Raw genomic sequence first — 26,658 nt, forward strand, 5'->3', positions numbered from 1 at the left:
CCTGGGTTCAAGTGATTCTCCTTCCTCAGCCACCCAAGTAGCTGGGATTACAGGCATGCACCACCTCGCCCAGCTCATTTTTGTGTTTTTAGTAGAGACAGGATTTCACCATGTTGCCCAGGCTGGTCTCGAACACCTGAGCTCAAGTGATCCACTTGCCTTAGCCTCCCAAAGTGTTGGGATTACAGGCTGAGATACCATGTCCAGGCAAATTCTTAGTAGTTTTTAAGGGTTGCTGTTATAAATACTAGGTCATGTATAAAGTGGGACCTGTAATTTTCTGTTTGAAAGTAAAAAATCATTGCTAGCATAAATATTCATCACAATGAGTATGTAGTGACTGAGGAAAATGTCCCCATCATACTGAATGGGAACAGTTACAAAACAAGATGTACAATATGATCCCACCTGTTGAATGAGTATATAACACACAAATTATGTACAAGTGTCTGAAAGGATTTCAGTCAGGTGCTAGCAGAGTTAAGATTATAAGTGTCTTTTGCATCTGCTTTCAGTTTAAATATATTTTCTTATTTTTCTGAAATATGTATTTTTATAAGAAAAATGTTACTTTTATGACTACGGTAAGTTATAGACTTGACAATTAAGACAGATAGTTTGTCTAAAGCTACAGAAAAACACCTTTGTTTTCTTCCCCTTGAGACAGAGTCTCACTCTGTCACCCAGGCTGGAGTGCAGTGGCGTGATCTCACTCATTGCAACCTCTGCCTCCCGGATTCAAGCAATTCTCCTGCTTCAGCCTTCTGGGTAGCTGGTATTACAGGAATATGCCACCACGCCCTGCTAATTTTTGTATTTTTAGTAAAGATGGAGTTTCGCCATGTTGGCCAGGCTGGTTTCAAACTCCTGACCTTAAGTGACCCACCCACCGTGGCCTCCCAAAAGTGCTGGGATTACAGGTGTGAGATGCTGCGCCTGGCCTACATCTTACACTTAAGACATGCAGAAAAGCTAGCTCCTAGAAGAAATATATACATAAATAATACCCAAGCTATAGGTGTCAAACTTTGATTAATACTTAAAAGGCCCTGTATATACTCCTAAATTTTCTCATTCAAGTAATTCTAAGTGTAAAACTAGCATTGTAGTTAAAAGCACAAAGGAGTCAGATGCTTGAATTCAAATCCTGACTCTGTCACTTACTATTTGTGAAACCCCTCATGGGTAAACCCTGCGCCTCAACCTCCTCATCTGTGAAGTCAGGTAATAATAAAACTTATCACATAGAGTTCTTTTTTCATGCACGTCAAGAATGCAAAGTACACTGGTCAGTGCTATTAAAATATTAGCAATCATCAGTTTCACAATTAACCTAAAAAAGAGTCTTCAAATGTGAAGACAGAAGCCACTATAGCTAGATCATTTTTTGGTTTATAAAATGGTGTTTCTGAATAATCTTGAAAATTCAGTCACATAAATATGTACACATATTAAATGTGTATAATACAATGAATTTTTGCATATGCATACCTTTTGTAATTATACACAACCCAGATTAAGATATAAAATATTTCCAGGACCCCAGAAGTTTCTTCACACACCTTACTCGTAACCCCAACCAAAGGGTGGCCTCTATTCTAATCTCTAACATCATAGATTAGTTGTATCTGCTTTTGAACCTCATAAAAATAGAATCATTCAGTATGTACTCTTCATGTCTGATTTCTCTCTTGCAACATTGTCTGTGAGATTCATATATGTTTTATATTATTTTTCATAATGCACACATAGTTCTTTATTTACAAAGAAAAATATTATTTTTGCTATGCTCTGAATGTCTGCCAAGATGTGTTGAAACTTAATTCCCACTGTGGTGGCATTATGAGGTAGGGCCTTTTGGAAACTGATCAAGTCATGAGGGCTTCACTTAGGCCCCTTTTTGCCCTTTCGCCTTCTGGCAGGAGAAGATGCAGCAAAAGGCCCTCACCAGACACGAACGCCAGATCCTTGATCTTGGACTTTCCAGCCTCCAGAACTGTGAGAAATTAATTTGTTCTTTACAAATTTTCTGTATTTTGTTAGAGCAGCACAAATGGAGTAAGACACTTTTTTAGTGTACTTTGGGGCTGCATTCACCAACAAAGATAAAAGATTCATGCTGAATCAGCTACCTTCAGTGATGCCCAGTGGTGACTCCTTTCTGAGATAATCCTGGACATATCACTGTTCATTTTTATGAATGCTTTTTATTATCATTATACTCACTGCAAATTTACAGGTAGAAATATGATGTTTTAAAAAGGTAAGGATGGACAATGAAGAGAAACTAGAATGACACTAAATGTCGATTACATGCTAGTCAATTTAAATGATCTTAACCTTTATAACTATGTGGAGAAAGAGACAATCACCCCAGTTTTGCCAAACAGGCAACAGGTTCGAAGACTTTAAATAAGCAGCCCAAGGTCACACTATAAATAAGAGATTTATAATTCAAATTCAAGTCTGCTGCCAAGCCCCTTACCATTACCCATTATGAGTTATAGGAAATAATTTAACCTTTCTATACCTCAAAATATTTAAACCTATTTTTCAGAGCCTCAATAGTCCTTAAGCTTTCTTCATGTTGCTTTTCTTTGGCTGCCAAAAGGGACTTCAGCTTTTCTCTCTGAAATGAAACAGAATAAATAGAGTAAAATAACCCTGTGCTTGGAATTGGGTTAAAAATGTGTTTTAGAAAACATGAATTGGAATTACATTAAGGACTGGAGTTAATGAATTCTCCAACCTGGTGAACTCTACTAGTAGAGTTGATAATTTCTACAAATATACTAATGAAACATACAATATCTATAAACAAAATCATCAAAAATTCAAGTCTCTGTTTTCAATCTTAATGTTTTCAGACATTTCTTTATGTTTAGAATTTTACATTATTTTCAGGACAAGTTTCACAGAAAGTAAGACTTTCAGAAGCAAAAACAACAAAATGCCTACAATAACCTATGCCACTATATTCAAAACATCCTTTTATAGTCATGTGTAGATTTTGAATTTCCCTTTAATAACCAGAAATAGAATCCTGGTCTGTATCTCAATTCAGGACTTAAACCTACTATAGCATCTATAACTGAAGATGCTACTATAGCATCTTCAATTCCTAAAACAATTTTAATGGTTTAAAATAAAATGTCATCCTACCTCGCTTTCCAGATCATCAGCAACCATAACTTCCTAAATTTAAAAAGAAGACAAAATATTTTCATTCTTAAAAGCTTATTTTAAAAGGCATGAACTTGGCAAAGATCTTTTAAAAAGACTGGCACATGTCTTTAAGACTGGGGCCAAGGATATGAGAAGAAGATAATGTACCACCAATTCTGTTGTATGAGTTGTCTTTTATTCTTCTCACTATCCAGGTTCAGAAGCACTTTTGATTCTCTTGAGAATCTATCAACCAACAAGTCCTACTTGTTCTTTGTCCTCATATCTCCTGTCTACTCTTTTCTCTCCAATCCCATGGCCCTAACTATAGTTCAGCCTTTTGCTTTTGCATATGTTCAATTTTAGGAAAATCTAACATAGATAGCAAGATATTAAAGTGATACAGAAAATTAGAATCAGAAGGACACAGCTGTACCAATCACGCAGTTACTTCTTACTTTTGAAATGCAAATATCACATAAGATTTCACCTGTGATAAGTCCTGTACATAATAAAATGTATATTTAAAGAGTGAACTGATTGTACTAGATTTCATATATATTCTACTTTCCCTCTAAAAAAATGATTCATGGATATTTCTTGTATTTCCAATTTTTTTATACAACAAGGAATATATTACAGGTCACTGTTTCTGTGATTTTGTTCACCACAGTGTTCTCTGGAATGCCCTCTGATTCCCCCTTACTTCCTTCAAAATTCAACAGAAGTACCGTCTCCCACAGGAAGTGCCCCCCTCAGAAGCTGCAGCCCACAATGATCTCTCCTCACTTTCCTGAACATTCTTTACACTGTCCTTACTTGTTTGCTTATGCTACTTTAAATGTAAAATTTCATGTAAAAAGCCTGGTCCCCAGTAAGATTTAACTCCTCTGAAATGCAATGAGCTAATTTTACCTTAAACAATCATTAACAATTTGCTATTGATGATGTAGTAAGACAGTTTTTTGATTTTTTATTATGCAGATTTATTTACCTCATTCAGCTGTAACTGTAAACCGTTGACTTTATCCAAAAGTATTCGTTGTTCTTGCTGAATTTTTCTCAACCTCTCTTTCAAATCTTCATTTTCAATCTCCAAATCCTTAAATAATAAAGACAACAAGGTGCCAGGCCAATCTTAAAAGAGCAAATTCTTAAAGAAGAAATTTTTTAAAAAGCAGTTCACTGTCATACAGGTACATACGCATGTAAAACACTAAGTACAAAGATACAATAATTTCAATGATATGCCAAGGATTTAAAATCTACAGATCAAAAATAAAATAGAAAATTACTATCCTATAATAGCTAATAAATACAAGTATATACTACAAGAGGGCAAATCATCATAATTCCAATAAAGAAAAAATAAAAAGCATCCAGACACAGAAAAGAGCAGAAGAATATGCCATTTTAACTTTTGCTTAAGACCTCCCAAATTTATGAGACTCTTCTAATGTTTTTGTTGAACTTATCATCGTTTTCAGTGCTCTGGTAAAAGATAAAGGCTCGAATTTAAGGACATAGTTCATTTTCTTACACTACATACGAAACTAAGAAAACCCAAATAAAATGCTTTTATTATTTTGAAAACAGCTATTCAATTTATCATTTAACAGTGTTTCAGTCATAAAATTAATTATGGGTCCTTCCTCTAAAATAATCCTCATAATATTATTTGGAAACTTTGACCAATATAAAAGCTAAAAAGTACTGTGTGGTTAGTTTAACAAAATTATTTTTCTCAATCAAAATAGAAAATACTTCAAGAAAAAAATCAGATTTAACTTACATTAATGATCATCATTTTTAATAGTATAATTTTCCAAAACAAACACAAATGTATGGTTTATATCACAAAACAGACATATTTAAATCAAATAGTTATATAAAGTTGCTTTTTCTAATGTATATTAACACAATACTTTCTACACCATACTTCTAGTGTTATATAATTAAATTTTATAATACTGGACTCAAACATTGATAACAAAAGTCAAATCTTTAAGACAAGATTAGGCAGCCGGGCACGGTGACTCACACCTGTAATCCCAACACTTTGGGATGCTGAGGCGGGTGGATCACCTGAGGTCAGGTGTTCGAGACCAGCCTGGCCAACATGGTGAAACCTATCTCTACTAAAAATACAAAAATCAGCCAGGCATGGTGGCACATGCCTGTAATCCCAGCTACTAGAAGGGCTGAGGCAGGAGGATCACTTGAACCTGGGAGGCAGAGGTTGCAGTGAGCCGAGATGGTGCCACTGCCCTCCAGCCTGGGCAACAAAGCCAGACCCCATCTCAAAATAAATAAATTAATTAATTAAATAAATAAATAAATATAAAATAAGAAGAGATTAGGCAAAAAAGAGAATCACAAACAACGTTAACGAGTTTCCCTTTCTTTGCCCCGCTCATTTCACCCACTCTCTTGTTTCCTCTCTTCTCTCTCAATCCCACTACAAATACTGGAATTGTTTTTAAAGGAAGATACCACATTTTTTTCTTTTTACCTGAATATTTTGATGCTCCCTCTGATGTGACTTCACATTTACTTCATCTTGCATATGTGTCAAATTTCGCTTTGGTAAAACATAAGAAAACACGGGTCAGCAAGTGTAAGAATACAGAAAAGTATATTTTCCTCAATTGGCAATACACCAGGTTAGTGATTTTCAGTTTATCCAACATTAGCTGCACATAACACAAGGTGGCAGTGTTTCTATTTAAAACCCCAAAATGTAAAGGACCTTTAAGATTATATTTTAAATAAATCAAGTATAATTTATTTAAAAATACTAAATAACAAATTTTAAAATATGATTAAGGATTTATTTTAACTAAAGTCACAAAATTTTAAAAAGAAGAATTTGTAATAAACTCATAACAAAAGTTGGGCTATAAAGCACTGCATTGCCAACTACTCCTAAAAGAACTCAATTTAAAAAAAAAAAAAAAAAAAGGAGGAGGAAGGGGAAGTCACATAAATTTTGAAAGACAATATGGAAATTATTTACTTCTCTGAGCACCACCAAAATAAAATATCAAGAGGTATGGTAAGGAAGAGACAGACAGTCCCTCTGACCTGAGCAATATAAAAAGGTCTCTAAATAACTTAGTTGGGTATATGTTGTTTTTGTAACTTACTGCTTTGAAACTTTATTCCAGCTTAGAGATTTGCTTTAACAAAAACACAACATAATCATTAAACAAGAGAACAAATAACTCCCCTATTAAAAAAACCAAAATGATCTTTAAATCTCCACAATAATTAATGTAGAAAGCTATTTCTTTCTTCCTAATTAGTTTTTTAAAAAAAACTACTGCTTTAATTCTTCGAGATAATTTTCTCATGTTTTGTATTATTTGCTTACCTTTGTTTGAACAAGTTTTTAAACTATCATTCAAATGAGTTTGGATCTAGAACCAGAGGAACAAGTCCCATTTGAAAAATATTCTATGTCCACAATTTGGCCCTAACTATGTTTCCAGCCTCATTCCTTCTACCAAAGGACTGTTCTTCAAGTGGAATCTGACATCTTCTCACAGCTCACCTGATCATACCACTTTCATTCCCAGTCTTCACTTCAGAATCCTCACCCACAGCCTCCACTATACCTTAACTCAGACATATTAAGTCAACCCCATCCTTTAATTAAAATCCATCTTCCTGACAAACCTTGTTATTAGCACACTAAAAGAACCTCTCTTGCACCTCTGGCTCCACTTAGCAGCGATCTGATCACATGCACCACTGATTAGGGGGCACACGTCCTGCCTTCTGCCATCTGGTAGTTACTGGTGGGTACATATCCAAAGTCCTTATCATACAAGGTCCTTCTTAATCTAGCACTTTGTTACTTCAGCAGCCTCTTCTGCTCCCTCCACGATGGGCACATCACTCCTGTCACACTTGTCTGCTGCTGCTCCATGAACATGTGTAACCTGCTCCCTCATCAGGGGCTGGGCACCTGCCCTTCCCTCAGCCTGTGAGGCTTCTCCCACAGACCTCCAGCCACTCCCTCTTCATCCTTTAATTCTGTTTTGTTTTGCTTCATAGCATCTGCTATGATACTAAATATTCCTTTGCTTATTGTTCATCTCTCACTAAGCTAGGAACTCCACAAGGGCAGAGACTTCGTACACTACAATATTTCCAGCACTTAGAACAGTAGTTGGCATGTTGTAGATGTTCAACAGATATCTGTGAAAAATTGAGTGAGTCTTACATTTGCAACTGTACTGTAGGCTTCTTGATAACAGAGATTACATGTGCCTTAGCATTTAAAAAAAAGTCCTATTTACAGCATATATTTAGTAAGTATATTCAATAAATGATAGAAACACAGTAATTAGGAGCAGTGTGTCTTTCTGTCCCTAGTAGAATACTAACTCCTTGTATTCACCTCAATAATTTCTAGAGCACTAAGCCGAGCACCATTCCCATATTAATATTCAATCATTCTTTTTATTTTAAATATCTATACATTTCAAAAATCATTTTTCTCTGATTCTGTGTGAGATGGCTAGTACAGTCATAGCAGTGTACACTTTTTTTTCACTCTACTCACACTTAGGTTATATGAGGCACAGAGAAGAAGGCTGGAACAGTTGCTCCAGATGGAAAAGTGCCAACAGACATGAACCATGCATGAACATATTAACTCAGATGGATTGAAAAGGAAAACAAGCTTTAATGCAACTTTCATGATAAGTGCAGCAAACCACCATGGCACATGTATAGCTATGTAACAAACCGGCACAGTCAGCACATGTATCCCAGAACTTAAAGTAAAATTTTTTAAAAATGTAGCTTTCAGATTCAGGTGAGAGGTAGAAAAATGACACAAGATGATGATCAGAATTGCTCAAGATACCTGATTACTTTCTCTTCAGGGTTTGCAAATGCTTAGGTTCCTCTCTCTAGAGAAAAGTTGAAAGCCTGGAAGGAACAGTCAGCAGGAGAGGAAAGCTGCCTACACTAGCTGTTGAGCCACAGTACTGTAAACTAACCCCACTTATTTGAACACAAATAGATTAGCAGAAAACATAAGACATTTCACAAACTGGTACATCAAAACAGGGTTAAACAGTACTTTAATAATAAATTTAATGCAAAGCATGAACTGTTTCATGTGTTGTTATTCTGCAAAGTCCTCAATTAAATACACACAGAAAAGACTGAAGAAGAAATAAAAACGCTAACAGTGGCATTGAAATCACAATATATAATCAGTTTAGAACTCTGTTTTCTTCATTTCTTATTACATTTAAAGAATTTTCCCATAACAGTAAATATTTTGTCCTATTATTAAGGGAGACTGGGGGAAACTGTCTATGATCTGCCAAGCTAAAGTTCATCATTTAACAAGTTACAATGTCTCCTACTTGAAAAAGTTGAATGCTCACGGCCCCAATCAGGAGGCTATTTCTTTCCCACTGGATACCTTCACTGAAACTGAGATCTACTGTCTCAAGTTAAGTGACAATATCTTGATAGGACCTCATGATCTAAGTACCCAGAATCTACATGGGCTTGATTAACTGAGAAGAGAGAGAGAATGCATTAAAACTCAGAATAGTTATGCATAACTATTAACTAGTTTTACTAAGCACTTTAAACTGTACAATACATATAATTCTTTAACATTAAAATTAATATCTACCTGTTGCAAAGACGGTCCTTTCTTCCAAAGTTCTCTCCCTAAGATTTAGAGAAAAAGAGAAACAACAAAATGGCAGGTTAACCTGGTGTAGATATACATTCCCTAACTATACAATTGAGTCAATATTGAATAAATAAACTTTAGAGTCTCCTCCAAAGCTTACAACTTTTTAGTTTTATTTCTAAAACATATGCTTAAAACAATAATGAAATCTCACTTTTGCCTATCAAATTAGCAAGTTTTTTATACCAGCATTCAAGTAGGTAGGATTAAAGACTAAGGACGGGAGGCAGATAAAAAATGGGAAATTTATTTAGGATGGGTGTGGTGGCTCACACCTGTAATCCCAGCACTTTGGGAGGCTGGGGCAGGAGGATCACTTGAGGCTAGGAGTTCAAGACCAGCCTGGGCAACACAGCAAGACCCCATCTCTACCAAAAAATATAAAAAATTAGCTGGCCATTGCGGTACCCGCCTGTAGTCCCAGCTACTCATGAGGCTAAGGCGGGAAGACAGCTTGAGCCCAGGAGTTTGAGGTTGCAGTGAGCTATGATGGCACCACTGTACTCTAGCCTGGGCAACAAAGGGAGACCCCATATCTAAAAAAAGGAGGGGGAGAAAATTTTAAAACCTCCTAAATTGGGAGGCAATTTGTCAACATAGACCAAAGGCTTAAAGAAATGTACATGCCCTGAAACTCAGTGATTCAATTTCTAGGAACTGACACTAAAGGGTAATAAAAATATACTGAAATATTTATGCCTAAGGACAGTCACAACCTTTGTGTACTAATGAATAATTATAAATAGCTTAAACACTACATGTAGAAAATTGCTTCATTAAATGAAACTTAAACAGAATCTCATACACCAATAAAAATCATACTGTAGAAAAAGTATTTTTGAGGGAAAGGCCTTCAAAATATGTTACATAAAAAAGTAAGCTACACTTCAGATTTACAGGTGAATTCAATTTTATGGGAAAAGACTAGAAGGATATTTCTCAAAATGTTAACAGAGGCTCCTCAGTGGTAATGAGTGACTAACTTTATTCATTGTGCTTTTCTGTATTTTCCTGTTTAAAAAAAAAACATAAAAAATCATGGCATAGACATTTGATAAATATCAGCTTAATATTTTATATGCATGTTTAAACAACGATTCTTTCTTTAAAACTTTCTAAGTATAAAAAGCTGGGAGGTTCACCCCTTCTCATAAAAAAAAAAAAATTAGTAAAACACTTGACTCTTCCTTCTCAGTTCTGAAGTTATTCCAGTGTCTTAGTGTTCACTGGATAAACTAGATGATATATGCAACACACACTGCCTCAAAGCAAGTGACTATAATGTAAGCAAGCAAATCCATGTTGTAGAGGGAGATGAACCAATACTATTTATCAGTAAGGAATGTTTTGTTTCTTTTAAACTGTAGTTCTACTACCTAAGTCTTTTAAAAAGTGGCTCTTTGTTAACGTGGACTTTTCTAGTTACAGAAAACTGCTGATACCTTTGTTGGTATTTTCCGATGCAGTCTTCAACAAGGTTAGAATGTCCAGATTGTCACCAATTCTTGCATAGTAAGAACTATCATGGCCAAGCGCATCCAGCAAGCTTATATCAGCACCATTTTTAATTAAGACTTCTACTGCATCTCTGCAACCATATTCGCAACCTAGCATGAGGGCAGTTCTAAATGGAAAAATGGAAGAGCAAAAGACTGAGAAAACTCCAAGGAAATATTGCAGAAATATTCTGCCAGAGGCTCCCTTCGTAAAGAATAGACACTACTTTTAAGAAGTCAAGCCTGTTACAAATATAGATTTTACTTTATATTTTAAACTCATTGCATTTATAAAAACATTTGCTTTGTATCTTACTTTGCAAAGCTAAAATTTTCTATGTCCTTATGTCCTTTAATTACTTCTCCTACCAAACCAACCTTTTTTTTTTTTGAGGCGGAGTCTCACTCTGTCGCCCAGGCTGGAGTACAGTGGCACGATCTCGGTTCACTGCAAGCTCCACCTCCCAGGCTTACACCATTCCCCTGCCTCAGCCTCCAGAGTAACTGGGACTACAGGCGCCTGCTACCACGCCTGGCTAATTTTTTGTATTTTCAGTATAGACGGGGTTTCACCGTGTTAGCCAGGATGGTCTCGATCTCCTGAAATCATGATCCACTGGCCTCGGCCTCCCAAAGTGCTGGAATTACAGGCGTGAGCCACTGCGCCCGGCCCAAACCAACCTCATTTATTCCACTTCTTCAATGTCCTACGGGTAAATAATCACCACAAAAATTTTCCACAACTGATACTGTCACTCCATGTGTTCAAAACCCAGCTTTTCTAGTCCCTTCATGAACTGAACCACATCATGCAAACCTCCCTTAAGAATCCCTTCTCCAAGAGAAGTATCAGATTCCATTCCTGATGTTCCTGCTTAGAAGAACCTTGATTCTTCTACCTGGAGACCTTCACATCTTCAGATTACAACTAACCCCATGCAACATGGATCACTGCTTTATTCTGCTGCAATAGAAACACTGGCACTCAAACATCTCACAGTACATCAGCAAATACTAATCATGCAACAAAATAATTGTCATGAAAATCTAGAAGGACACTAGAAATTATTTTGTCTAATCCTCTATATTTTAGGGTTGAGCTAACCAACACGTAATGAAATGAAATGACATATCCTATATCTAACTCTGTCTTCAATTGTGAATATTGGATCTCCTAAGGAAACTGACTCTTGCCTTTTCTCTGTTATGTATGCTGTGTTTCTCATATTCCAGCCTTGTCCCCCAACTCCCCTGGAGTTGCTGATAAGAAATTCTGTACAAAACCGGCATTAACAAAGTTTTGTTATTTAAAAAATGCTGCATATAAAACAGGAAAAAAAGAAACCTTGAATATACAGTATTAGAAACTAACGTTATAAATTATGCTGAAAATCATCTGCTATTTAGTCTATACAATATACACTGCCCTGCCTCACTGGCCTTTTGTGAATGCCCAATGAAAAAACATAGATAAAGTGCTTTGAAAAATATAAGAGCTATAAAAAATACAAAGCATTGTATGTAGATCAACCAGATTATCTCTCTTTGATCCTAAATTTTAATTTAATTAATTAATTTTTTTTTTTTGAGACACAGTCTTGCTCTGTTGCCAGTGCAGTGGCATGATCTCAGCTCACTGCAACCTACGCCTCCTGAGTTCAAGTAATTCTCCTGCCTCAGCGTCCCGAGTAGCTGGGATTACAGGCACACACCACCACACCTGGCTAATTTTTGTATTTTTGGTAGAGATGTGGTTTTGCCATGTTAAAATCCAATTTTCTTCATCATGCTTGGAATCAGATGATAGTATCTACAAGAAGAAAGTAATATTAAAAAGCCACTTTCTTAATCACATCATTTAATTGCTTAAGAATTTCCTCCTTTGAGATGTGTGAAGAAAACAATTACAGCTATAAAATCTGACAACTAAAGACTATTTTTTATACTTTTATACTTCTAATAAACTACAAACAAAAGAATACATGTTTGTAAGAATAAAATTAAATCAACAGAAACCAAAAAATTTACTAGTAACTAACTACAAAAATCCCAGAAATTTTAGTTTAATTTATTGTAATATTTGAATTAAATGGAAGGGGTGTATTTCAGATACTTTGTGACCATAAACATCAGAATTGTAATACAGCAAGCACCATGATACATTAGACCTACAGACAGAGATAGGGAGAATTCTGGATAGAAATTATTAGAGCACACCAACTAAAATAGTATCAAATACAGAAGCAAAAATAAAGCAAGGGACCTCTGCAGTACAGAAATGGACAGGTTTAGAGGAGATGGCACTGTACCCTGGCAGAGTAAGGAGAGAAAACACCTTGAGAAAATGTATACTGAAACATGTCAAGTTCCAGAACACTCAAGAACCACTTTACTCAAAAGATTCACTAATGAAGAAGTAACTATAGATGTACTTTTTAAATTCTTCTCCTATGTATCTTACTTGCACCCATTTCATTAAAGAGTTTTTTAAGCTTAAAACACCTAGGATAAAATTCCTCTTTCCTTCAGTTCTTTGAGCCAAACATAAGGCCTAATCACTGCTTTTATTCACATTTACCCTGTCATCTTCCTCTATTTCCCTCTCCTCCTTCTTTCTTCGGCAGACTCTGAAGAAAACTGACAAGTAGATGTTAATTCCAAGGAAAAGCAAGCCAGGGAAGGGGAGAACCCAGGGGAAAGAAAGGCCAAGTTGGAGAACAGAGCTGCTGCTTTGACTTGGCCTTTCCATCCCTGTGTATCCAGCTGGTATCTGGGAGCCATGATAAAAGAATTACCTGTTTTGTTTGTCTCTGGAATTAACATCCGCTCCTCTATCTATCAGCAGTTGACATATTGTTGGCCTACTCATCTGAGTAGCCAGAACAAGTGGTGTCCGCCCGTCCTAAGCAAGAGGAAAAATAAAACAGCATTAAGACAACAGATCTCCCAAAATGTAGAAGTTAGAATACATTAGTTGAAATGAGAATAGACTAACTTACTACATCTTTGGCATTCACAGAGGCCCCATGGTCACAAAGCAGCTGTATGCTAGAAGGACAATCTGCCATTGCTTTAAGGAACAAAAGAAAAAGACAAATGGTGAACATCTGTTGGTAAGACACATGGTGTTTTTCTAGGTCCATATAAGGAATAAGTTCTTCAGTTTTTAAACTACCAAGCTTCACATCCTTCACTCTTAGTTTAGCATTATAAGCATCAATTTTTCATCTGAAAATGGATTAGACAAGATAATATTATAAATTGTCTACAATTTATTAGGACCAAGGAATAATGTCAACCTTGGAGAAGATAAGAACACACTACTATTCTAAGGATAAGCACAGATAATAAAAATCAAAGTTAAATTTTGTACTTACAGTATACTTTTAAACATGGCTATAACTGACTTGATCCTTGAAGTGTTGGCTCAGTTTTTTTAAAGAATCATATCCGTTTTTTATAGAACAGTCACAGTAAGTAAAGTATGAATCATACAATCCATATTTCTCATAAAAGCAGAGATTGCAATGTCCACCTTTATGCAAAGTAAGATCATTTTGCTAATAATTATAAAATCACATTATGTTTCTTTGACTAACACTATAGCTCATATTTATATTAGGAAAACTTATTGTTAAATTCATAAAATAGGATTATGTTTACAATCCCCACAAATTTTTTAAGGCTTATGAGTTGACATAAATTATAAGCACAAAAAGTACTGACAAAGTGAGCATTTTTTTTTTTTTTTTTTTTTTTTTTTTTTTTTTTTGGTGAAATAACAGAATTAAACCAAACATAAGAAAATCAAGTAAATTTTCACTTTTCGTCTCTAATCCAGCAAATCTTTATATAAAATGTATAATCACCTTTAAGAAAAAGATAAACTGAACTTGAATACATTAATTCAGAAACTGTAAAATTAGCGACCCTTTAGGTCCAATTATAAATGAGAATTTAAAAATGTAAAGCATAATAAATTCCAGAGTTTACAGATTACTAGACCATGAAGAACCACTTAAAACCAAAAAGAGAAAATGGTATATACCACCCAGAAATCCTAGACTTTGAGCTAGACGAAGTAAATGAGTTGGTTTATACATCCTCTTCTTTGGGAGTATGTGGGAAGTAGGGGCTTTGGAGATATTTGGAAGGCCAGAGGGTTGAACTGTAGCAGAAAATGCAGTATTTTACCAAAATTTGTTCTCCTCTTCTTCTACTATAGAGTAGGTGGAATATGACTAGTCACCTAGAGAGTTTATTTCTGAGCCTCCTTTGCAGATAAATATAGCCAATTGATTTTGCTCCTATCAGTAGAATATGAATGGAGAATAATCTACTACTTTCAAATCTGAGCTCTAGACTTTGGGCATGTATTCCACTAGGCTCTCTCCTCCTTCCTGCTAGCTAGAATACGGCTATGACCACAACTCTGCTTCAACGTTGTAGTTAAGGAAGATACCCAGAGGTAAGTAGAGAAACAAGATACAAAGAATTCAGTTTTAAAATGACCATGAGTGACCTGTCAATATATATCACTCAACAATTTTTTAATAAGCATCTGATATTAGAGTTCTTTTGTTATAGCAACTTAGTTTCCATCCTAGCTAAAGCATCTAACTAATAAATATTAAGATTTCAATTGGTCAAGTTGTACCCGTTTTTAAAGCAGGGATAATAAAATACATAGTTAACTCACAAGGGTCACTGTGAGGCTCAAATGATAATGGAAAAATGCTTTGCAAATACAGTAATACCCTTCTATATTAAAAAAAGAAAAGAAATGTATTGTGTGAGAAATTATCATACAAACACATAAAATACAAAAAGTAAAATTTTTTTAAAATAAGGTATAAAATTTTGAAGGAAATTTGAAGTATAATATGCCTTCAGTGAAGACCACCTTAATCTACTGCATATATTCCATATATATGAAAAGAGAAAGTAGACTGTTTTTTTCCCTGGCCTTATAGTTAAATGTAGGAATATCAGACTTAGCAAGAGGTCAGGCTATCTTACATTCCAAAAATACCTAAATATATAACTTTTTTCAAAGTACTTTCTTTAAGACACCTAAAGAATAATGCAAATAAATTTAGACACACAAGTATAATTAATAAAATCTCTAAAAATTATCAGTATAAATCTCTTTTAAAATATAGCGCATTACAGTGATATGAAATTCAGCATTGACATCTCTAAAGGAAAACAACTATCACCATTAATTAAGAAATTATTATGTGCCAGGCACTACTTATGATTTGATTATACTTATTAATACTACTTATTGCAGTAGTATTACTAACTTCATTTTGCAAATGAGAAAAAAGAGGTTCAGACATGTTAATTAGGTAAACATAGTTTAAGGAAAGTCTTCTTCCCATTTCTCCAGTTCCCAAAGATATGAAACACACACACGCATTCTCTGTTTCTCTTTTTCTCTCTCTCTCTCTCACAAACACACACACACACAGCTTGGAGCTCCTTGTAAGCAGGATTACAGTTTATCTACCTTTGTACCTTTAGTATCTAGCAAACTGACTGGCCTGTAAATATTGACTGAATGAATCTTTTTAAGCTGTATAATCTAATAAATTTCTAATTTGTGCATACGGATTTTTAACACTCTCTGTTTCTCCATGAATTATACAAATATCTATGTGTTAAAACTCTGAAATTAATTCAAATGACTAGAACATTTTAACAAATATTTGTATCCAAGGGAAACCTCTGCTCACCTGCATCGTGAAGTGCAGTTCTTCCCTGCAGGTCTGCATGCTCAGTGGGACAATTGTACTGTTAAAATAAAGAAAATTTAGTAAAGTAGGAGAGTTTTATTTTAAAATTAGATATCCAGACTCAGATGAACAGCTGCTATTTAATCTTAAAATATTCCACTTATCAAAGAAGCTAAAGACTATCAGACAATCCATTAAATATTTTGACATGGAACAAATACAGTAACATTATATAACTAAATTAACAATATTTCACCAAACAGGAAACATATGGTACATTATAACGAATGGTATGAAATACAGGAAAATATGTATTGTTTGGGTTTTTTTCCACTAAGAACTAAAACTTGAGATACTGAATCAGAAAAGCAAGTGAGTTCTGCTATGAAACGTAGTGAATATGTTTTTAAAAATATATGACTGAAATATTTGATGGGAACTTTAGCCAACTAGTTAGAATTTTGTGGTTACCTGATTAAAAATGTAATAATATTATGTAGTATAAGTTATCTATGTTTGTATAGAAATATACAGATCCTATGTTGTATTACTTTATCTTACATGATAGTCTAGACAACAGAAAATTCCAGCCTTCAGTTATGTCAACAGGAAGGTCAAGCCTTTGTTATTTATTTTTAATACACCGAGTTATGCAATTCACTTCCCTCAGAGTTTTTGCTCTTTATTGTTCACATTCCTTCACAAATGATGGAAAAAAATATGTAAGCTCATAGTCAAAGTTAGTTTACTATTCTCTTTGATCTAAAATTCCAGAAACACATTAAAAATACATCTATGATTTGTAGTCAAAATAATAAAGCTAAAGTATTAACCACTTCCACTACCTGTAGAAGTTTTTGTAGGCACAATGCATGTCCATACTTAGCAGCCAGGTGAAGAGCATTTCTCCCTATAAATAATTTAAGATACATGTGAAGGATTATTTTCTTCATATGTGAATTGAGGAGTTTTATAGAAATATGATTTGTTTTTTCCAAAACTAGTTGACAACATACTTAATCTGTAAGTATACTTTCAGTTTCCAAAGATGTTTCATCTAGTTTGATATTTTAGTAAGAGATGATATACGTACCAAAACAATGAATGTAGAAAGAAAAACTAATTATACAAATCTATAACAAGCAGGAACTTTGTTGTATTCACTACTATATCCCCAGCATGTAGAACAGTACCTAAAACACAGCAGGTAATTAAATACTGGCACAGAGAAAAGGCAAAGGAGAGAAAGACAATGAGTAAAGAAGACGGATAAAGAAATACCAAGATTTCACATTACATTTCCAAATAGGCAGTGTGGACACTGAAAATTGAGAAAGTTTAGAAGCGTAAGGCATAGAAAGGGTATTCCTTAACTGATTTTCACGCTTTGGCTAAAATTCAAAGTTTATTATGTAATTGTATCTCTGAAAATCAGACAGTTCGTTCAAATATAATTTGTATAAAACGTGCATTTTAAAGGAAATGCCAAAGGGGGTAGGGAGGAGAGTTACCAGGTAATCTGAAAGGTTAATTCTGAATACCAGAAAAGAAACTTGTAGGAAAGTTCTACCTCCAAACACTATTTTTGCTAATTATATTTCTTTATCCAAACACCTCTTGGATGGTGAAAGATATAAGGATTTAACCAGACTATTCCAACTTCTAACATTTAATGCTCTTAATTTCCCTCTAATCTCACAAACTTCTTTTCTTTTCAATTTATCCTTTTAGAGACAAGGTTTCACTCTGTCATGCAGGCTAGTGTGCAGCCTCATAGCTCAGTGCAGCCTCGAATGCCTGGGCTCAAGCAATCCTCACAGCTCAGCCTCCAGAGTAACTGGTGGCTGCATGCCACCATGTGCAGCTAATTTATTTTATTTTGTGTAGAGATAGGGTCTCACAGTATTGCCCAGACTGGTCTTGAACTCCTGGCCTCAAGCAATCCTGCTGCTTCAAGTGCTAGGATTACAAGCATGAGACATCACACCTGGCCACAAACTTCTTAAAATATAATTTGGGGGCCGGACACGGTGGCTCATACCTGTAATCCCAGTACTTTTGAGAGGCCTAGGCAGGTGGATTGCTTGAGCCTGGGAGTTTGAGACCAGCCTGGGCAACATAGTGAAACCCCATCTCTACAAAACACATAAAAATTAGTCAAGTGTGGTGATGTATTCCTGTAGTCCTAGCTACTTAGGAGGTTGAGGGCAGAGGATCACTTAAGTACAGGAGGTCAAGGTTGTAGTAGACATGATCATGCCACCACACTGTAGCCTAAGTGACAAAGCAAAACCCTGTCAGAAAAAAACAAAAACGCCACAATTTGATTTCACAAGTAGACCTTTTTGCTAGAAAAGTAATTTATGTTTTATTCATCTTGGAGGGATAAATAAACTGGCTTTCAACTTTTTGGTCACTTCTGTGTAGCTGACTAACCAGGCTGCAGAACAAAATATAGTGAGTCCAGGTCTTTCAGGTTTTTCAGTAAGTACAGATATAATATATTCAACCACACACACCCAAACATCCTCTAATTACAAGTCGATCAGATGTGATCATTTCAAATTTCAGTTCGCTCCTGTTCACGAACAAGTGTCCTAGAAACATTTCACATTGTGAAAAGTGACTAAAATAACTGTCATTTACATGTGAAGTAAGAGATAGCATGGAGTGGAGATGGTAACGTTAGGCACAGTGGCAAGAGTACCTGGTGTTCTACAAAATGGTACAGAAACTTGATCACATAAAAATGTCAGGTCAGGACTAAGGAAACACCAAATCTAGCCAGTTGAGATATGGCAGCAAAAAATCAAGGAAACATCAGATCTAAAGCATACCAACATAAATTGTAATATAATACAGGTGCATACCTGGTAAGACCTAAGTAACAAATATCTCAAAACTGCACTAATTTGAAATCTGGTCATTTTAAATACACTTATATATTAAACAGCACTTAAGATAATACACATAAAGATGTGTGTTCAAATTTAATTGCTGTAATGTCTGGATTATAACGGACATTACAGCAATTGAGAAAAGACTCTTGTATTCAATAAAGGACAACTCTAGAGACAAACGTAATAAAACATATCCAATGAAAATATAAATAGCAGCAAAAACAAAAGACAGGAAGAGTTAAACATGGTATGTTGGGGTGCAATATATGAAATAATATCTGCTGAGCTTGGGAAAGCATTTGAGCTTGATCTGCAATGAAAGAAGGCAGGCAGAAGTCACTAGATTAGCCACTAGGCAAAATGTCCAGAGCAGAAAGAATACAGGCAAAAACAACGAAGACACTTGTTTGAATTGGAATCAGCATAATAAATAGTCTTAAGAGCTCTGAAAAGGCATGGTTAGTCCAAAATTTCTAAAAATAAATGTTCTTCTACATCAATGGAAAGCATATATAAGCAATAAACACATTTCTTTGTTCACTCAAAGGTAGCAGATAAATTGAATTTGGTCTTCTTAGAATCTGATGCATTCTTAATTAAAGATTTACCTCACTATTTCAATTATGATCTGTCTCCCTCTCCTTCCCTTCCATTTCTAAACACAATGCTGGGTAACAGTGATGTATTTATTTGCCCATACATGGAATCACAGGATAAAAAACTGTAAAAACTAACAAACAAAACCTTTTAGTTCTGAGTCAACTCCTGTATTTAACAGAAACACAAAGTAGAACTGCAAAGAACTAAGCTGTCAACAGTCCCAGAGAAGTGAGAATGTTTATCCTGATAGATAGGAAACTAGCACTCTCATGGAACAAAAGAGATAGTTATATTCAAATACTTAAAGGTCTACCTTTGATGTACAAACTTCTGTTGTAAGATTTTAAAGAACAGACAAAGGTACAAATAAGTGTAAGCAGAAAACTGAGTAAGAAATACATTTTGATTCTCTATAAAAAATGATTTTTTTATAAACATAGCTAGGTACAGAATGGGTTCCTTATGAGGCATAATGGTTAAGAATACAGATTCTGACTGCGACTTAGCTACTGAAGGGCCTTGGGCCAAGTTACTTAACAGCTCAGGGCCTCAGAACCTCTCTGGGTTGATGTGAGGATAAAATGAGTGGGTAAAGTGCTTAGAAGAATAGCTATTAAATGTTATATACACGTCAGCTATTCTCGTTATTATTGTTGTCCTTGATGATAATGCTGTTATGTGGCAGTTAGTTCTCCATCACAAGAAACATCCAACCAAATGCCAAATGACCTCACAATAGAAAGAATTCATTAATCAATAGTATATGAATATAAACTAAATGGTCCCTAATGGTTCTTCAAAATCTGAGATTTTAGGATCCTGTAACACTACTTGGACCTGCACTAGAATTCAGGTCTCCAGCTGCTCATCAATAAAGAAATCCTTTCTCCTAAATTCCCTATACTTGACCTATCCCACAATACCTCAGAAGTAAACTTTTTCTCAACTATTTAAAAACAGAAAATTGAGATGTCTCTCTTTAAATCACATTTAAGTCTGAATAAAAATGTTAGCAGTGGACAATGTTTGTTTTCGCTTTATGTTTTACAATTAACTATGGAGGTAAACATACCTGCAGTGTCGCTGGTTGTAATATCAACTCCATGTATAAGGATGGCATTTAAACACTCAAGATTCCCCTTTGAGGCCACAACATGGAAGCTAAACAACAACAACAAAAATTTGTTATGCTAAGAAAATGACCAAAGGTCACCTTAAATGTTACATTAATGTCACCCTTTATTCAACACACACACACACAAAAAAAACACACAAACACACACGTTTTAAAGGCTACATTAGAACACCAATATATTTAATTAAAATTTTAAAAAGACACCTATCCTATTTACATAAGCAGCCAATACTTTCTAAAAATATCTGCTTAGAACCAATGAAATATACGAATGTGCAAAAGCCTTAATAAGAGAAAGTTTACACTATAATATCATTAACTCTAAAGTTTATAGCAAAAGCACTGCTGGTTGGATCTTAATAAATGCACTGAAAATGTTCTATCAGATTATTTTATTTAGTTTCAAATAGTTCCATTATTTTATTTAGTTTAGCAGAATGCTGAGGCCAAAGACAGATCCAAACACTTATCTCTTCTTTTTAGAATTATCAAACTAAACCTAAGAAAAGTTTTCAAAACAACAAGCTAAACTACCCTTAAAATCACAAAAGAATCAGCGCCTTCCTCCCAAACATTACCAACTAATTACCAACTACCAGTTAATTATTCCTTCTGTTCAAACGCCTGGGCTTGTATGATTGGCTTAAGTTTCACATGAATGGGAATAATTGAATAAGTTTCCTAATAAGGCAAGTTAAAGTTAAAAAACTAACTTTAAGCTATCAAGTATTCAAAATGCTAGGTAACAATATTTCATTATTTATTTGATCATCTAATATTTTATTAATCAACAAACACAGAAATATTTTGTGTGCAGTGAGAACTGACATTCTGTGAATCTATGAATTATGCTGAGTTTAACAAAAAGAACTGCCACTGACATTGAATATTACTCTGCAGATCCAAACTGGTAAACACAATAGTTGTTGGCAAAGGATGTTGAACACAAGTAGAAATAGAACTGAGGCCTTAAGTAAGTGCAATAACCATTCTAAAGATGCCAGGAAACAAAAAATGTGAAAGTGCTCAGCAGGTGCCAGGATACAGATACACTGTTGAAGCCCACTCTCAGCAGAGGTCTTCCCTGACCACACACCATTAAAATTGTTTACATTTCCCCATTCACCAAAACGTTAGTACTCCTAGTTCCCCCAATGCCTGCCTTTATTATTCTACATAGGATTTAATATTTTGTAATAGAATAAATTCATTACTTTCTTTATAGTCTATCAATCTCTTCCCGCTCAACTCAATGAAAGCAGGGATTTTTGTCTAGTTTTGCTTCCTATTACATTCCCCAAACCAGTAACAGTGCCAGTCAAATGACAAACCCTCAAATATTTGAATAACTGCATGCTTGGAGACAAAATCTGATGATAGCTTACAAATTCATTTCCAGATATTACAAGACTCAGTCTTGCGAAGCTATTAGTATTACGATGGATATAAATGCAAACTATAGACCAAGCACTACCACTACCAAGTAAAGCAGGTTTGTGTACAATCTGAATTAGAAAGATGTTTCTGGTAAAAGGAATATAGTGGTCTTAAGAATCAGGTAAGTTCTCCTTCTACTAAATTAAATCGCTGTAAGGCTGAGTATCTCCGCCTTATAATCCCTCTGCCACAATGAAACTGGGAATTATACTATGCAATGCACCGTAAGAACCTTTTGAAGAATGCTAATTTCCTTTAGCAAAGGTAGTCTCCCAACAATCTTAGAGATATCATTGTTTTGTTGTTTGCTTGTTTTCATTTCTTAGATCACAAAATGTGGAAGACCTCTTTCTTCAAAAGAGATCCACATTATAATGATGACGTACAAAAGGTCAGAAATCACAACAAATCTACAATGCATTAGTAATGCTGATGTGCTATAAATAGATGTGCTTTGGAAAGAAAATATATCAATCATTAAAACATATGCAAAGAATTGTATAGGAAATTTGAAAAATTGCTTTATAAAAATACTGTTTTGCAATTTAAAAAGCAACTCTGTTTTTTTCTTTTAAAAACAAGACATGGACTTCTTCTATAACAAGAGATATATGTAACTTGGACAAACGTTACTACTGAGGACAACTAGAAAAGCTGCAAAAAATATGAGACATATGCTTAAAGGTGTCAGTGAGCTAACAAAATAGTAAAAAGTTACTAGGCCAGGATGCAAGGTAGGACGAAGGCCCAGAAAAGTGAGCTTAGTATTTGAGGTCACTTTTTCCCTGGGAACATTTGCTGATTCCAAAGTACTGAACAGCACTTTGACAGCCTTAACGAAATGGGGAGATACAAACTGGAGTCCACTGCTCTCCAAGTAGCAGTGGAATCCTTGGTGAACTTTCCCCATCTTGGATTGGGCCATCGAAGGGCTGTACCTTAGGAGAGAGTCAAACAGGAAGAAAACAGATCCTTGCAGTAACTATGGCTAGGCTTCAAGTATTTCATTTTTGAAACCAAATTAAGCTCAAGAAGTACATGTTCTTTTGTCTTAAATTTAGAAATTTCAAAATTAAAAACAATCATTTGAAACAAATTGTTTTTGTAAATACAGAAAATATATTTGTAACATGTCCCACACTTGACTAAATACAACATGCTTTAATTAAGAATACAGTTTGCGTGTGAGTTTAAAAAAAGGGAAATACTTAATTCTACGAATGCTAGAAAGAATTCTACTCTCGGCCTGGTGCAGTGGCTCACGCCTGTAATCCCAGCACTTTGGGAGGCCAAGGTGGGCAGATCACCTGAGGTCGGGAGTTCAAGACCAGTCTGACCAATACGAAGAAACCCTGTCTCTGCTAAAAATACAAAATTAGCCAGGGGTGGTGGTGCATTCCTGTAATCCCAGCTACTTGGGAGGCTGAGGCAGGAGAATCAATTGAACCCAGGAGGCAGAGGTTGTGGTGAGCCGAGATCGCGCCATAGCACTCCAGCCTGGGCAACAAGAGCAAAACTCCATCTCAGAAAAATAAAAAATAAATAAAAAATTAAAAAAATTCTACTCTCTACAATGAAAACTTCAAGACTAACACTCCTCAAATATTTCAAAAACTAAAGTTCACAGTTCATAAAATTACACCATTATAACTGACTATTTAATGCCACTCAAAATTGAACCTTATATTAAAAACTCCAAACAAAAACTCAAGCCACCATTCACTCAAAACATTCAAAGTATGAATGGGCAGAATTGATTTCAGTGATGTAGGTTTCACTGAAAAGTTTCATCCCAAAAAAGATTCCCTTTATCTTTTATCATCTTAGCATTTGAGAAAAAAGAAACATGAAAAGCAATGTCACTTTTGGATATTAAATTTTCACAATTTATACTGTGAGCCCTATAAATAGCTTAAAATTCAGTAATGGGGCAAGATTCAAAATAACCAATGTTTCCATAACTATCAAACTGCTACTTGATAAAAGTGAAACATTATGAACTTGAAACTTTTCCAACTTTATTGCTCTTAAAAACTACTTAATTTATAGTCCTGTTTTGTTATCTTTACTATATTTAATATCTAAGCATTCCAAGGCAGTGACCCACATCACACATTAACTATTCACTTCCTAATATTCATTTCTATATTTAGTATCTGGTTTCCAGTTATAATATTCTGAATAAATTCATGCAAGTACAAGACTGAGAAGAATTTTTAGGAAATGAGACTTTTCACCTCTAACTTTGGAAGGGTTCCCAGATAAGGTTTTAAATGCTATAAGTATAGAGGGTCATAACAGACACCAGATCTACCCTTTAACCCAACTGCTCCCCACCCTCAACAAGAAAGGAAATAAAGAAGATTTGAGATGAGGGGGAGAAGACAGACACATGGTTCATAAGCATATATACAAGCCAGCAGTTCCCCTCAGTAACAAAAAAACAAAAGGGTGGGATTATTACCTGTATCTCCCTAACCCACACTAGTTATTCTGCCTCCTTTCTGCTCTAAGCATTCTCATTTAAGTGAATTATCCAAGTATAAAAATGGATTGGGGGTTGGGAGAAAAGAGTGTACTTTACAGAACTCTTCAAAGACACAAAGCTTGGGTTCACATTCCAGCTCTGTGACTTTACCTGAAATGAGACCAAATTATTTAACCTCCATAAACTTTTTCCCACTTCTTTTATCAGGCTGCTTCAAAGAGCAAATATGATAAGGAATACAAAAAGGCTTATAATGAAAATGCACCAAATAACCATAGGCTGTGGTTTGCCACCGGGTCTAAACAATTCTAGACCACTGGATAGTATTCTGGTGTTCTCTCTCTAGACTGGAAATCTTTTAAATTGAGAACAATTATTAGTTTGTTTGAAAGATTTTATAGTGCAGGTTTTGGCAGAATTTCTTAATAAGTTGATAACTACAATTCACAAGTTTCATTTGTATCCCAAGACAATTCCCTTCAGACACGCTTTTATCATCAATAATACTTACGCAGATCTGCCTTCCACATCTAGTTTGCCTGGATTGACCCCCTTTTTAGCAAGGATTGAGGACACTTTTTCTACATCCCCCCTTTCTGCTGCTTTCATCAATCGGTCATCATATTTATTCCAATCTGCTGCATGCTACAAAAATGAAAAAAAAAAAAAAAAGTAAATATGGCATACTACATTAGTTAAGATTTCCTAAAGAAAGGAAAAAAAAAGAGAAAAGAAAGCAGTACTGCATAATACATAACTTATTTTCCAATTGCATTCCAAATTTCCTTCTCCCTTCTGTGCTAACCTCATTAGGAGAGCAGAGTTATAAAATCTGTGTATCTTAAACAAGATATACAAGACACAAGATATACAAGAAACATTTAAAATTATACTTTTGAGGGAAAGCATGTTTCTTTTGTTCTCTGCCCAGTTCTCTTTGCCTTTGAGGCAAAAAAGAAAATCAGTAACTACTGAACACCTACCCTGTACCAGGCACTAAGGTCCCAATCAACCCTAGTAAACTAAAATTATCATCTCCATTTAGCAGATAAGAAAAGCCAAGGCCCCAGAGACAGTAAATGTCTTAAGTGTTCAAGCCCGACCATGACTTTTATAGTTCCAAAATCAGTGTAGTTTTCCCACACCCTTTCAGATTTCAAATCGCACTTTCAGATTTGGCTCTGGTTACATATCTCCTAGGACTCTTAGATGCAGTGGAATTCTACATACATTTTAAGAAACTACCCCCCTCAACACAGACATTTATTTAAAAAGTACTGTTGGAAATATATTTATGGAGGCAAATTAAATATACACACACATATTCTATACAGAAAGCAATTCATTATGTTTATATATTAGAATAAAATAAAACTTTTACATAGAAAAAGCTAAAAATGACAGACTCTAAAGTATTAACTGCTTAACATCTGAAAATACTAAGATCACAGCTTACTTTCATTTTCTCCCTTTTTACATTCCATATGTATTGTTTTTATAAAAAATAGATTTTTAATTTTAATAAAAATTCTGTGTATGTGTATTTAGAAGATTAAAGGTGAGGGTTTTAAGGAGGATGTCTCATATAACATACATTTTAATCATATCAAGGTTATCTCTAACTTTGATAAGCAAAAATACATTCAAGGTATTCTGAAGCCAATAACCTAGATCTTTTCTCAATAAGCATAAATGTCAGAACATAGAACTAAAATACATGTTAAACAGTTGATATTTTAGCCTTTTAAAATATTATACCAATTTACTAGTAAATTCTGTGCTAAATCTAGTATTATTTCTAGAACAAAAAAAGATCTGGGTATTTTTCACTTAACTTACAAAACAAATCCTATGGCCCCAAATACCCTAACAAATCTCTGAGAAAAAAACTGAATCACCTGTATATCCTCTAAATGTTTGATCAATATGATAATTTTATATCTACTATTCCCTATAAACCAAAAAAGAAAA

General features: G+C 34.7%; 1 protein-coding gene across 3 annotated transcripts in view; it reads right to left on the minus strand.

Annotated features, from left to right (window-relative positions):
* UACA (uveal autoantigen with coiled-coil domains and ankyrin repeats) overlaps positions 1-26,658 on the minus strand; it is a 101,496-nt gene that overhangs the window by 17,276 nt on the left and 57,562 nt on the right. For 2 of the 3 annotated variants that reach the window (XM_011969110.1, XM_011969117.1), the window contains exons 2-13: positions 25,199-25,332; positions 20,700-20,788; positions 16,973-17,037; positions 16,128-16,185; positions 13,389-13,459; positions 13,185-13,291; positions 10,336-10,517; positions 8,831-8,868; positions 5,678-5,746; positions 4,160-4,267; positions 3,163-3,195; positions 2,531-2,629 (exon numbers count right to left, since the gene is read on the minus strand). In XM_011969110.1, coding sequence (XP_011824500.1) covers positions 2,531-2,629; positions 3,163-3,195; positions 4,160-4,267; positions 5,678-5,746; positions 8,831-8,868; positions 10,336-10,517; positions 13,185-13,291; positions 13,389-13,459; positions 16,128-16,185; positions 16,973-17,037; positions 20,700-20,788; positions 25,199-25,332 — 1,053 coding nt within the window. The remainder of the gene's footprint in view (positions 1-2,530; positions 2,630-3,162; positions 3,196-4,159; positions 4,268-5,677; positions 5,747-8,830; positions 8,869-10,335; positions 10,518-13,184; positions 13,292-13,388; positions 13,460-16,127; positions 16,186-16,972; positions 17,038-20,699; positions 20,789-25,198; positions 25,333-26,658) is intronic. The other variant, XM_011969124.1, reaches the window with a different exon arrangement.

The sequence above is a fragment of the Mandrillus leucophaeus genome, unplaced genomic scaffold, assembly GCF_000951045.1.
Source record: "Mandrillus leucophaeus isolate KB7577 unplaced genomic scaffold, Mleu.le_1.0 Scaffold12, whole genome shotgun sequence".
Taxonomy (NCBI): domain Eukaryota; kingdom Metazoa; phylum Chordata; class Mammalia; order Primates; family Cercopithecidae; genus Mandrillus; species Mandrillus leucophaeus.